Raw genomic sequence first — 15,083 nt, forward strand, 5'->3', positions numbered from 1 at the left:
AAAAAAATATATGAAAACTACATATTGTGTATTGTGCAACAATATAGATACTCACCATGTACTCCCAGAGGGATCTCTGTTTCCAAAGGCACTGAAAGAGCCATCAGGTCTTTTATAGAGCAGCTCTCTTTGATAACCTGAACAAATTGAAATATGAGAAGCGTATTGAAAAATCTAAGCAGTCTAAATTGTCAGGAGATGCAGTTCTGAAAGATTTATCTTTTACTGAAGCTAACAGCCTAATCTGCTAAAACGCACAAGCATTGAATTTACTCAAACACTGTTTATATGTTCCCATTATGAAGTGTAAACAACATAATACAGAGACAGGCAACTTCTGAGAGCTGAAGACTTAAAATCAGTTTCCTAACCTTCTGAATGTAACCTCACCAGAAAGGGCATTTAAGGGATTAAGGGAGAGAATGGGAACAGAGAGGCTTTGGGAGGCAAAGACCTACTATTTCCTCTATTAACTTCATACAACCTGACAAATAATATGAAGTAATGTTATCCCAAAGTGGTCATTTTGCCAGGGAATATCAATGGCACCATTTCAGGCAATGAAAAGGTCTACAGATAAGATCCTGAAAGATGGCCTGCAGCCCATAAGTAAAAGAAGAATGAATAGGCCCATGACAAAATATAAAGCCAAATTTGTAAAAAAGCTGGTGAACAAGTGGAAGGACTTTTTTTTATAAAGAATTCAAAACAAAGCTGAGAATAATAAAGCTTAAATTATTATCTAGCAGAATCTTCTCAGGAATGTGGGTATATAAAATTTAAGCTATATTGGTTGTCTACTAGTATACTGTATACACATAATTCACAATTAAGTATCAGCCTTAAAATGAGAAATAGAAAACAATTAAATACTACTACTGTACCAATAATAACAAAAACATTACTATTACTATTAGCCAAAATGCAAAGATGAATTTCTGTTTTGTCTAGAAAATAATTCAAAGAACATGAATTACCCCAAACTAGATAATGTTTAAGTGAAATAATAATTACTATATTTCAATTTAGCATACCATTATGACTCATTTTAAATAACTTCAATAAAACTAATGTTTGGAGAATTTTTAAAAAACCATGGCAAAATAAATCAATCTACAGGGAGTGACAGAGTGCTTGAAGACTTCAAAGAGGTTTTTAAAAACAGATGTTCATCATTTTTTAAAGTAACTGTGCAAATTTGGAATAGCCAAAGTTCAAATGTCAGGCGAAATGTAACCCATGGAGTTAAACAAAGCAAACAAAACTGTTTCTGTGGTTGGTAGCTTTTGTTCTATCTTTGTGGGAGACTGATCTGGGATGTCAGTCTAAATATAGTTATTCCTGGTATGATACTACCAAATTTAACCTAATTTAAACTGAAATTTAAAATGGACCAGATGTATTCAAAAGACAACTATGTAGTCCAGGGACATCTGCAAGTCATATGGACTGTAACTTCATAACAATACAGAAATGAAACAACTATATGGAACCAGCTTCCTAAGGTAAGTTTGTAAAGTCTCTAATATTTACGCTACAATAGGGTTACAGCTTCTCTCGAACAAAACCTTCTTCAAGAATGAACATTTGGTCTAAATGCTTTCAAAGGAATGCACATTGAATTGTATGTTCGTTACCCAAACATATCCCTACCTTCTCTCATATATGACAGGACTTTTGATTTAAATTGGGTTTGAAGGTTGCCTGTTTTACTCAAATAATCCAGAATATAAATATTAGGTGCAAAGGTAATCATATTTTGTTCCCCACAACCATAAGGCATCTTGACCAGTGACTCCAAACCACTGATAGAGGAACTAAGTTTGTCACCTGAAAGATAAAATTTGCAAGTCAGTGGTGGAAAGGGCAACACTAACAACAAATAAACATGTAAACAAAGACCAAAGGGGGGATTAAAATGTTCTCTAACAAACTTTTTAATCAATTCTTTCAACCAGCTAACTTGTTTTTAGGGTCAAAATCAATGTAAATATTACCATGAAAACATTTTAATTACAGGCATCCCCAATCTAACTAGTCTCTTAATGTGTATACTTCAATTTTTAGAGCACCCAGCTGTGTGGCTGTTACTGAGAATTCTGTGAATTGTGAAATTCACATGTCAATTCGGAAAGGCTAATATAGGAATCCTCCATTATGGTACTGACATTCAACCATGGAAGATTAGAGCAAGATTAGATAACATCAGCATCATAATTCTTTTTTTTAATCTGCAAACAAAATCAATAATGTCAATTGAAAAGATATTCACATTTGCAGCAGATAAAGAATGACATTAATTTAAGCAAGAGAACTATATTAGTGTTAGTAAAAAAAGATAATGAAATAAACCAGTTACATACATTGATATATAAAAGTATCTCAAGAATCATCTTTTTTCCATCCATACAATACACACACAGAGAGAAAAAGAGCGAGACAGACAGACAAGCAATTCTAAAATAACACTAGTAACTAAATAAATACTTTAAAAACTAACATCATGATTCACCCAGCAATTAGATATAGCTAAAACTGTATTCCAAGGAAATAGTTATGCTTACCAGTAACTGTAACTTGCACTCTTTCACTGCCAGGAACTACATCAGAGGGGAAATTGAAATTCAAAATTTCCGTAAGATTAGTTCTTTTGGATAAGTCCAAAAGAACTGTCTCTGAGTAAATTTGTTCTAATCCTTCAGCCTATTAAAAATAAACAAGTGTTACACATGGAAGCAGTAATTGTTTATGTCCAAAAACCTGAATTTTTATCATGTGTACATTGGGATGCTACAAGAGTTGTAGGCCCTAGGACAGGTTGTAAGTCACTGTTTTCAGTGTCATTGTAACTTCAAATGGTCACTAAACAAATGGTTGTAAATCAAGGACTACCTATATTAGAAATTGATACTCATTCTTCTATGAATTGCTCCAGGCCGTTTTTGAAGCCAAGTCAAGGCGCTAACCAGCACATTTCATGCAGTACATATTTTATGAGGGAAAAGCTTTGTTTTTGAGTGACTGTGGGAAAGGGGAAATATATTCCAAACACAGCAAGCCAACACAAAAATTAAAGTTCCTATAATTTAATAGTCTCAATTCTTTCATCCCTTTTCATTCTGTCTATTAAAAGGTACGATTCAACAATTTCTGAAGGAGGGCATTCAAGATTTTTAATCTTACAAAGCAAATGAAACATATTGCAAAAGTAAGCATTTTTTCATACACTGGTTTCAGAAGCTTGAAAGATTTCATCACAACTGAATCTTACTATATATATAAGTGTGGCTTTGTCCAGTCTGTATCAGGAACTGGCAATATAGATTTCAATATGTCTGCCATCACCTCATTTGGCAAATCAGAAACCCTGCCTTACTTAATAAAGTCTATAGGAAATTCATCTAAAAACTATGAAGCTGGTTTAGTAGACCTTACTTCAAATAAGGCCCTACTCCACCCCTCAGCTTTAAGGCAACTCCAACCTCATTTTCTTCAGTATTTTATAGCAAGATTTTCTGACTTTTTTTTAATGACCCATAGATGCTTTTAAAAATGATCAAAATGGAACTTGGGTAAAAGCTTCTAAACTGTCTCAGAAAAAGATTCTTGAAACATAGCTTCCTTTAAATTACCTTCACTAATAGTCTCTGGAGAATAGCATCAGAAGCAATGGATGATATTGCTGTCACTTTGATGGGAATTTCTCCAATCTGCTTTGGCTTAATCGGAAAGAAGATGGTCTTCCCATCTTCACTTGGTATCCAAACAGTATGTTGGTTTCCAATGGCATTTATCACATTAGAGAGAATAAAAATTTCAAAGCTATCACTCATATCAAGAGTAACTGTCACCTACAAAACAGAAGTGGTTAGTTAATGTTTTGTTTTACTAGCATCAATAGTTAACTACAGCACTGGAGTTGGGGGAATGAACAGAAGAGTGAAAACCATATTTGGAAAAGAGAGAAAGAAAAGAAGATATTAGAGGAAAACTCCCTCTGAACACAAAAGAACATATAGAATTGCATCTGGAAATTCCTAAAGTTGGCAGAACATAAAAATGCTTCTAACAAAATATTGTTAGATATGAAGGGATAAGCACAGAATCACCTGGGATTGGCCACAACATTGCAGCATGAAGTAGCCAAAACAATTTGAGCCTCACTAAAGCTCAAAAGGAAGAAAAATGCCAGAATGAATAGCAGAGTGGGGATATGAATGACTAATACAAAAGAGCAGTTTATCTGGTTTAACTCTCAAGCTGAAATATTTGAGGAAGGGGAACTTACTTTGTTCACATCTCTCTGTGTTGATCTTTAGTTCTGCTTACCTTAGAAGGATTTTGAAGTGCTTTACTGAGCTGTTTCAGAAGAGCAGAGGCAAAACTGACCCTTGTTAACCCACCCAATAAATCTTTATTCCCAATTTCTCAATTCAAGTATCTGATGGGGAGGAATACTCGAACTGCATGGCCTATGAGTCAAACCAAGCTGTTTTCCATATCTGCCTCCAAACTAAATCCTCGGATTGATGCAATATGCTAATATATGCATAAGCATAACTATGTTCGTATATTTTTTTAAACTAGGGGATAATAATACTTAATAATACTTTATAGTTAAACAATAAATATAAAAATCAATCAAACGTGAAATTAACCCTGAGTGGTAATAACAAAGAAAATGCAATAAGAAGCAGTTTTTAAATATATATATATATATATATAAAACAAAGTTTCAATATGTTTACCTCAGTGCTTTCTTTCAAATAGTTGAAGATGTTAACTTCCAATATAAACTGTTCTCCTCTTATGACACTAGGAGGAAGGTTTAAGGAAACAAAAAAAGGCTGGAAGACTTCTAACTGAAAAACAAAAGTTATACATCATTAAACCATTGTGGGGTACTATTGGTTAATAAAGAATTAGAGATTTGAAGATCAGAAAGGAAAATACTTCTGTTTTTGAAGAGTTTTCTCTGAAAAAAATGGAAAATTCTGAGGATTATAAAATATTTCCTAGCTTTTACACTGCACCTAAAAAGACAGAGAATAAATATATTTGGCATGCTTTGAAATATACATGCCTAATAAATTAGTTAAGAGATGGAGAAGCTTGCTTCAAATTCTCGAATTTTCAGACCTCAAAAATAGGAAGAATCAAGAGAAGCAGAAACAGCTGGTAATGATTATGATTAGTTGGTGCTTCATGTTACAAAAATATCTCCCAAGTTTCTCACTTTTTTTCTGAAAAGTAGTGCTTTCTATATCTGTTTGATGCACAAGAAGTCAAAGTACAAAATACGCAAGCTTCCTTACTTCTCTTCAGTACTGACTTTTCAAGGCAAACATAAGTGCTACATTCCTTAAAGTTCAGCAGCTCTTCAGCTCTACTTGTACTCTAAATGAGGTCATAGTGCTTACAACCCACCTCTTCAAGATGAATATATCACATATTTTCCCCTCATGCCAAAATATGAAACAATAATGTGATCTATGAGATCTCAGTTGTGAGCTGAAATTAAAGAATGAAATTAAAGAATATTTCCCACATATTTCCAAATTTCCAATTAGCATTTGGACTGGCTATGTATTCATAAAGCAGACAGTCAACTGGTTAGCAGAGAGTGATGAATGTAGAGGGAGATGAAGTTCAAAGAGGAAAGGCCAACTCAAGAGTACATGCAACTCTTGTTTGAAACTTATGACTCATACTATATCCACAATGTAGTCTTCATCTGTATTACACCTTCTTTCTCCTGCCTTATCTTTACATATTTAAATCCTCTATCAGCTAAGGCTGTCTGTGCATCTGATTAAAAGTTGCTACCAGACTCTCTCAGATTTTGAGAAAGAAAGATCTGCAAGGAAACTTAGCAGGAAAATAAATGGATGGACTAGATTATAGGAAAGCAAAATTAAACCACACAAAAGTAATTTCTGTTAATAATTTACCCAAGTTAAAACTGAATGCTATACACATAAAGCCTGTGAAACAGTCAGTTTTTATACAAATATTTTTCCTGCTCATTAATATGTAACATGATGTAACCATATGGCAATCTCTGACTAGGAACTAAGCAAGCCAAGAATGTACAGTGGTGAAATCAGTCACCAAGAAAACCGGAGTGAAATTCTGGTTTTGAATATATAAAAGGTGTTCGACTGTAACCATGTGCAGCCAAGCACATCCTTTACTGAAAGTGCCTCATTAAAACAATATCTACCAATATACATTAAATAAATATTTACTGTATTTTGTATCTAATCCTGAAATAAACTTTAAGATGTGAATCCAAAACACTGAATGAGAGGATGCCTCTAATTTTTTTTTATTACATGTGTAACTGCAGATGCAAATTTAAGATCTGGACCCCAACCAACTTTTTGCTTTAGTAAAATCTAAGATTTCACACTGAATGTTGCATATTTTTAAACTAAAATTCTTATCTTAAAAGAATCCAGGTGAGAACCTTACAGCACCAAGCCCATATTATTCCTATGTCATTTGAGAAGGACTGGAGGAGGGGCCAAGAATATAGAATATTGCAGATCTTATAGAGAACAGGAAGACTTCTCTATTTATAAGGCAACAAAAAGTTAACTTTACTGTGAAAACGCTTTGGTTGTTGACTCACCAACCCTTTTTCTTATATTAGACTGCCCTCTACTGTTCATCTCTTGCAATATTCTAGTTGCTTTACTAGTTTTGCTTTTCTAGACTTGCTGTACACAACATACCAAAAGCTCTTCTCAGCAATTTGCTGTATTACCCTCAGCTGGTTTCACCATCTCTACAATTTCAGTAGAAATCGACAGAGTTTGCTGAGCTACAGTATGCTGGGACAGATTCCTATGGAAGTGGGTTTGAAAAAACCACCAAAATAGATCCACCAATGCACTGAAAACAATGTTATATTAAGTCAGCTAGCATCTTTTCACTCTTTGCTCAAAATCCATAATCTGTATTAAAAAACAAGCCATTGTGCCCAACTACCTGATGCTATTAATATATGACTGAAGCTCTCACTATTTCAATATGATTGAGTTTCACTTAAGAGAATTTTCTCTATTGTGACTCTGTCCTCCAAGTCCTTGGCACATGCAAATTAATATTTGAATTATTGGAAAGATGCTTGAAATGTCCCAGCTTCTACATATCTTAGGCTAAAATATAACATCTGAAAATTATCTTATTTTAAGGCTGCTATGTTCATAGATGACAAATATTGTATTTTCAGTTTCATTTGGGTTTGATTTTTATGGCATTAAAATAAACTATCCTGATATAAAATGTTGATGATAAGTTATATAGAAATATGTTTTAAAAAACAAATGAATGACTAAGAGACTTTAAAGAACTACTGAACAGAAGCTATGCTACTAAATATGAACTTCAATAAGTGTTTGTAAATTCTTATTTTCACAGAAAATGAGCAGAATCAACTTAATGATTTATTACCTCAATGGGTATTTTCATCACACCCAATCCAAGATTTTCAGATATTATAAATGCACTGGCTACCCAGGATGTAATGGTATCAGGAACAGTAACATTTATTGTTGTTTCAGTAGATCTAAAGATGAAAAAAGACAGAATAAAAAGGACAGAAAATCTAGAGTGACTTTCCTGGTGTAGGAATCTTGTTTTGTTTAAGTAAGTTAATTTTTTATAGGAATAGTAAGGAATTTGCACTACGCTCGTGATAGATCCAAAAATCCATTCATGTCTCCCAATATGAAGGTAATTGTCACATATATATGTTTTGGAGAGTTGAAACATTACAAGACATAGAAACACTTGATTTTAAACGTTCATTTAACATATTATAACCTAAGGATCTTATTTTGGGTATATGTTCCAGCAGGTATCTGTTACATGTTTAGACATTATTATTTTTCTTACACACTTTATAGTTTGCCACAATATACTCTGTATGATTGCCTTCAAGTTAGTTTTGATTCCTTGCAACTATCTGAAAAAATCCCTGAAGTTTTCTCAGCAAGGTTTTTTGGAAGAAGTTTGCCATTACATAGGGCTGAGGTAGACTGACTTGCCCAAAATCATCCAGCTGGCTTCTTGCCTCAGGTGGGAATAGAACTCTTGGTCTCCCGGTTTCTAGCCTGGTGCCTTAACCGCTACACCAAACTAGCTCTCGCAATATACTGATCCAAAGAAATATATATGCATTTGGAGAAATATGAAACAAAATAGCCATTAGTTTCAGCTTACTTCAACTCCAGTTCAGGGAGCTAGGTGATTGGGAGGGAAATGGCCATTTGATAAGCTGTTTTTCAATAGAACAGTCAATTTTTAGAAAAAAAATAATCTCTGATATCGATTATAAATAAATCTTAGATATGTAAGATTTCCTTTTCCTTGGGGATTTCTAGGTGAGGCAATGGCAAGCTCCAGAGGAATAGAAATATAGCTAAGACCAACAGACTGGCAACAAGCTGATCTCACTGAACCTCTTCAGATGAGTAAAGAATAAGATGTCCATCTGGACTCCCAATGGGAGACTGCAGGACGGTGGTTCTCGGAGAGGTTGCATGTGTAGGGAAGAGTCTTACCTCAGTAGCTTGTGACCTTCCCTTCTAGCTTTCCTATTGGCTTTCTGGAGAATCCCTCAGGAAAAGTCACAAATGGCAATCACATGATTGTGAGTTACTGCAACCAATCATAAGTACAACCTGGCTGTCAAGTGCTCACATTGTGATCATAGTTTTTTTTTTTTTCTGGGACAGCTAGAACTGAGGACCAGTCGTAATCACCCTTTAATCAGTGCCATCATAATTTCAAACAGTTGCTGGATGATAAAATCAAGGGTCAACTATCTTTATTTTTAAACTCTTTAATAAAATGTATTTAATTCTGTTCATTTAATGCAAATATTAAAACAAAGTCAGAACTCAAATGAAAAGCCATTCCTTCATCTGCAAAATAACCAATAAGCTGCTGAGGTTAGCTTGCAACCAACTAAAGTACTCAAGCCAAAATAAACAGTACCACTTAAGCACCACTTAGGTGGCAAAGGATAGAAGTGGGTGTCAGAGAAGCAGAAAATTGGGCCCTGAGGTCACTTTATAGGTGAGGGGGGAACAGAGGGCAGCATAATCACTTTTTGCTCTTCAGAAACTGATAACTTCACCATAAAGTTACACAATTAAGAACTTTGCTATTTGCCAGGGCTTCATTCCACCTTTAGCAGAACTGTCCTTAATTTGCAATTTCTTCCCTGGAAGTCCCACAAACATTTATGATTATCTGTAGGGGAAAATAAAGAAAGCTGTCTTCACACAAGTTTATACCTTGTCATTATTTCCTGCCAAAGCCAAGTCTCTGGAAAATTCTTCCTCACATGGAGATCACTGTCATGCAATGCTGGGCTATATTCATGGGATACAGATAGATGAGCCCTGTCTTTCATGTCATAGAAAGCATAATCCAGTACTGGTACAAACGAGAAAAAAATAGGGTGAGGGTTTTGGATGCAAGAGAACAGTATAAGTTAGGCCAGACAGTTTAATTTCTGTTACAAGAATGGCTTGTTCCATCCCCAGATGTATGATGAGATGCCACTGATGAAAGGGGCTTGATTTTTGTCAATTTCCTCCTTTTTCTGTTCCCACATCCATCCAGGAACATGTCTCATATTGTTCTGAAAAGTACTCTAATAATTCAAAAACTACAGAGTTGGAAGGCAAACTTTTAAACCTTAATTTAACCAAAATTCTTCCCACAGGAAAGGAAGACTCACAAAACTAACACAAAGCATGAAAGCCATGACATCTAACTGTGCCAGCACAGCTGAAAAAAACAACAACCTGCGTCAATTTTAAAAGGGAGGTTAGAAAGAAAGCATCCTCTCTGGTGTCTTCTTGCTAAAAGAAGTAGCGTTCATAATGGACTCATATTAAATAGAAGTCTTAAACAAACAAGAAATTTTAACTGCACTGAGCAGGGGAAGAGCGCTAAGGGATTCATTTCAGAGCATATTTTCCCTGTACTATGCAAACGATGCCACACCTTCGCTCACCTAACAGAATATAGGTTTCAGATATAAAGTTTAATATTTACAGTGCACTCTGTTACAAATTATATTTGTCAACTCCTTTTTGTCTAAGCATCACAAGCCACATCTATAGCAGGGGTCCCCAAACTTGGCAACTTTAAGACTTATGGACTCCAACTCCCAGAATTCTCCAGCCAGGCTGGAAAATTCTGGGAGTTGAAGTCCTCAAGTCTTAAAGTTGCCAAGTTTGGAGACCTCTGATCAATAGCAAGAGTTTGCCACCTGGGTCTGCACTCTTTTAATTTTCCTCTGTCATGTTTTGTGCAAACAGCTTTCACTGTGTCTACTTCATCAGCTTCATCACTGTGTCTACTTCATCAGCTGGTCAGAATATATACTAGAAAATATAAACTGATGACTACCGTGTTTCTCACAAAATAAGGCCGGGCCTTTTTTTTTTTTTGACCCCCGAAAAAACAGCTAGGCTGTCTTTTCAGGGTGACTTAATTCCCCCCCTTGCATCCTCGGGCGGGCAGGTGGCGACGGCTTGGATGTTGACCTCGGCGATGTTGACTTCGTATCGGGAAACCTTCCACTACCATTGCTTTCCCTTATCCCCATGCTGCCACGGCGTTTAGAGCAACGCCGTGGCATTTGGCGCAGCCATGCGCGGCCAGCCAGGGCTCCTCCCTGCAACCGGAGCCCAGCGGAGACACTCAGCTTCAGGTGCTCCTGTTGCTGCCTTCCCTTTGCCTTCGAAGGCAAAGCCAATTCTTTTAAAAATGACACCCTACTACCGGTACGACGAAGACTCCCTTGCCTGAGAGGGCAGCCCAACCCCATGTGGGGAGGTGAATCTCCCAGGGCCGCAACGCAGGATCAGCCCACCCCAGGAGAAGTGCCCAGCCGCCAGGCAGAGCGCGAAGAGCTTCGCCTGGGGCACCCAGCGCAGCTGACAGGTGGGCCCTCCTACCCGGTGGCGGAGCTCTCACAAAGGCAGCGAGTGCCTCCCCGCCAGACCCACCACTCATCCCGCCAGAGCCATGCAGGCTGGGCAGAGCCGGGAAAGCCGGGCGCTGGGCGCCCCAGACGAAGCTCTTCGCGCTCTGCCCGGCGCCAGGCAGGGATGGCAGTTGGACACTTCTCCCAGGGTGGGCCAATCCTGTGCTGCGGCCCCGGGAGATTCGCCTCCCCACGTGGGGTTGGGCTGCCCTTTTGGGCAGGGGAGACTTTGTTATACCGGTAGTAGGGTGTCGTTTTTAAAAGAATTGGCTTTGCCTTCGAAGGCAAAGGGAAGGCAGTGACAGGAGCACCTGAAGCTGAGTGTCTCCGCCGGGCTCCAGTTGCAGGGAGGAGCCCTGGCTGGCCGCGCATGGCTGCGCCAAATGCTGCGGCATTGCTTTAAACACCGCGGCATCACGGGGAGAAGGGAAAGCAACGGCGGAAGGTCTCCCGATACGAAGTGCCCCACCAACACCGAGGTCAACGCAGGCAGCACCATATCCGGGTATGCAACAAAAGTGCTTCCTAATGACCAGCCCCCCCCCCCGCCATTCCCGCCATTTCGCATGTTTAATATAGGCCTTAATTTAGGGGGACGGGCTTAATTTGATTTTATGCCTATAAAGCATGCTGGGACTTCCTATTGGGGGAGGCCGTATTGTTGGAGAAACACGGTACTAGTCCCTTAAGAAAATAAGCAGGATGAGAACCAATAAATAGCTAAATGAAAAGCTATTTGACAAATCAACTGTAAGCTGAGATTAAAAGTTTCTTTGTCTGCCTGCCTGCTTGCCTTCCTTATTTATTTACAGCATTTGGGGGGGAAAATGTGCATTTTGCTGTGTGATTCACAGTTCAACATCTAGAACAATGACAGAGTAGCATTAATCTTTTCCTGGGAAAAATCTACTATACAAACTCTTACTTTCTGAAACTTGCACCTAAACTAAGGAGTCTCTCATATTTTTTATAACTTTTGCCAACTTTGTAAGATCACATAACCAGGCAAAAGTCTCCATTCTTAAAAGGTTCTGTCATAATGTAGAATGCCTAGTTTTGTTTTGTTTTTTTAAATGGCAATCTCATATATTTTGGAAAAGTGCAATCTCATCTTCCTCCCATCCCAAACATAGTCTGATTCTTTTCTGTATGTTTTTACATTTAAAAATCTATTAAAAAATTGCTCCACAATAGGACATTTGAACCAAAGAACTCTCTTATCCACCGAAGATTTGTTTTGCAACAGAACATAATAAGTGAATAATAATAACATAATAACAGAACATAATAAGAACATCTAAGTGCTAGAGCCCACTGCAACTACATAGCCAAAAAGGCATTAAGAGTTGTTAACCTAATCCTACGTAGTTTTTCTCTGGTAATATCACACTACTAACTAGAGCATACAAAACATTTGCTAGACCAATACTCGAATACAGTTCATCAGTCTGGAACCCTCATTACGTATCTGATATTAGCACAATTGAGAAAGTCCAGAAATATTTCACAAGAAGAGTTCTCCACTCTTCTACTCGTTGTAGAATACCTTATGCTACCAGACTTGAAATTCTAAAACTAGAAAACCTTGAATTACGCCGTCTTCGGTCTGACTTAAGCATGGTATATAAAATCATACATTGCAATGTCCTACCTGTCAATGAATACTTCAGCTTCAACCATAACAACACAAGAGCACACAATAGATACAAACTCAAAGTAAACCGCACCAAACTTGATTGCAGGAAATACGACTTCAGCAATAGAGTGGTCAATGTCTGGAATACTCTACCCGACTCTGTAGTCTCTTCCCCAAACCCCAAAAACTTTAACCTTAGACTGTCTACTATTGACCTCACCCCTTTCCTAAGAGGTCTGTAGGGGCGTGCATAAGCGCACCATCGTGCCTACCGTCCCTGTCCTATTGTTTCTCTTATTCTTTTATTTTTCTTATATGTACCCATTTCATGTATTCACAACTATGTATACACTTATACTTATTATCTTGTAAACAATTGGCAAATCAAATAAATAAATAAATAAATAAAATAAATAAGCAGCAAACACAAAGAGAGGATAAACCATTACAAGAAAACCAGAAGAGTAAGAAATTCAGAGACAGAGGAGCACTCTGAGGGAACTGATATCACAGTCCTAAAATTAAATTTGTAGAAATCAGCAAAGTTTTTCTGCAGGTGAGCCGAACAAAGATCTTGAAGAAATAATAGAGGGAAACCTCGAGTAACATAAAAGGAGCAATGTGACTGCACAATTATTTCTGTGAGGAAGAGAAGTTTCTTTAGAAGAACCCTGCATGAATCCAATATTCATCAGGTTTGAATAGCTACAAACAGGAAAGGTTAGAAAAAAATGGTTAGAGACCTTAATGTGCTTTAAAAACCCTCACTGATGGTTAGAATGGACAAGAAATTTGCACAGTAAAGAATCTGTTCTACTTTCTTTTCCTCTCTTTCAACATAATATGTAAATAAGAATAAATGAATTTAATCTAAATATAGTCACAAACTATATTTTTTATTTATTAGAATTGTTTTATCCCACCGTTATTATTTTATATAGAACGGAAAGTTGTGAAATATACAGAATACTCTTTCCTCTTCCTATATTTCCCACAACAACTGCCCTGTGAGGTGGGCTGATAGAGAGAGAGTGACTAGCCTAAATTCACCCAGTGGGCTTTCATGTCTGAGGCAGAACTAGAACTTAAGGATTCTACTCTGATGCTTTAACCACTAGATCAAACTGGCTTAACTACTGTACCAAATTTTATTTCGAATAGTTATCCTTGGCTGAACATTTGATCTGTCTTTGATTCTGTCATCTTCACTACTATACGGACTAAAGAGTACTTGGTATTAGAAAAGATAATGATCTCCTTTGAGATCAAAAAGAGTGTGACAGGGAATAATTAAACAGAATAAAGGAAAGGCCTATTTTTCTGAGGCAGATAAAGAAGTGGAGGTTTGAAAGTCAAGTATGTATCTGCCTCAGAAATGCTAGATTCATTTCTTGATTTGTCTTTACTTACAATCATCATAGTCCTCATGTTCTGAAAGGTTGGCATCAGTCAATATCCAGAGATTGTTATTCTGAATGCAATGCATAAAATATTTTTCAGTTTAACTACATGCAACATATCAGTATATGCTGCCCAGAGTAGCTTCAGACCATGAAATGGGCCGCATATAAATTTAATAAATAAATACATACATTTTAATTATTTTTCAAAATGTATTTTAGAGCACACAGAAAAAACTACACATATACACAGAATTGGAGGTATGTCTTCAAGTACTTGAGGGGCAATCACAGAGAGGGGGTTGACTTATTCTCAAAAGCATCTGAGGGCAGGACAAGAAGCAATGGGTGAAAGGTCATTAAAGAGACATCCTACCTGGAACTAAGGAGAAACTTCCTGACAGTGGAAGAATTAATCAATGGAATAGCTTGCCTCCCAGAGTTGTAGATCACTGGAGGTTTTCAAGAAAAGATTGGATAGTCATTTGTCTAGGATAGAATAAGGTCTCCTGGCTTGGAGTGGGGGGGCAGAGTGGACTAAAAAACCTCCAAGCAGAGGTGGTATTCAGCAGGTTCTGACCAGTTCTGGAGAACCAGTAGCAGAAATTTTGAGTAGTTCGGAGAACTGGCAAATCCCACCTCTGACTGGAGATTTTACAGCAAGGGTCTTCAATCCCCTGCCATGCCCACCAAGCCATGCCCACAGAACCAGTAGTAAAAAAATGTGAATCCCACCACTGCCTCAAAGGTCACTTTTCTATGTTTCTATGATACTACCTTATGGGGAAGCTCTTTATGTGTTCATGTGTGTGTGTGAAAGAGAAAAAGATAGACACTTTCATATTCCTTCAGGAACCAAACCACATCGGGGAACATGAAAATTAGTGGCTATATAATACGCAACTGTACCTGAAAAACACTGAAAGCACTTCCAGCTTCCACATCATATGGTTTTGTATCATATAAATTTAGCTCATGGTGTATCTATTTTTTAAAAAGTAGAGATAAGTCAAAGATAAAACAACCAACTTTT

At 37.1% G+C, this 15,083-nt stretch overlaps 1 protein-coding gene across 1 annotated transcript in view; it reads right to left on the reverse strand.

Moving 5' to 3' along the window:
* Positions 1-15,083, reverse strand: part of CD109 (CD109 molecule) — a 63,720-nt gene that overhangs the window by 20,569 nt on the left and 28,068 nt on the right. Inside the window, exons 16-24 of the mRNA XM_026665201.2 lie at positions 14,960-15,034; positions 14,061-14,121; positions 9,309-9,450; positions 7,459-7,573; positions 4,749-4,862; positions 3,633-3,851; positions 2,565-2,703; positions 1,654-1,830; positions 56-137 (exon numbers count right to left, since the gene is read on the reverse strand). Coding sequence (XP_026520986.1) covers positions 56-137; positions 1,654-1,830; positions 2,565-2,703; positions 3,633-3,851; positions 4,749-4,862; positions 7,459-7,573; positions 9,309-9,450; positions 14,061-14,121; positions 14,960-15,034 — 1,124 coding nt within the window. The remainder of the gene's footprint in view (positions 1-55; positions 138-1,653; positions 1,831-2,564; positions 2,704-3,632; positions 3,852-4,748; positions 4,863-7,458; positions 7,574-9,308; positions 9,451-14,060; positions 14,122-14,959; positions 15,035-15,083) is intronic.

Source organism: Notechis scutatus, chromosome 1, assembly GCF_049901735.1.
Source record: "Notechis scutatus isolate UNSWTSFEM ecotype Mainland chromosome 1, rNotScu1.2, whole genome shotgun sequence".
NCBI classification, from domain to species: Eukaryota; Metazoa; Chordata; class Lepidosauria; order Squamata; family Elapidae; genus Notechis; species Notechis scutatus.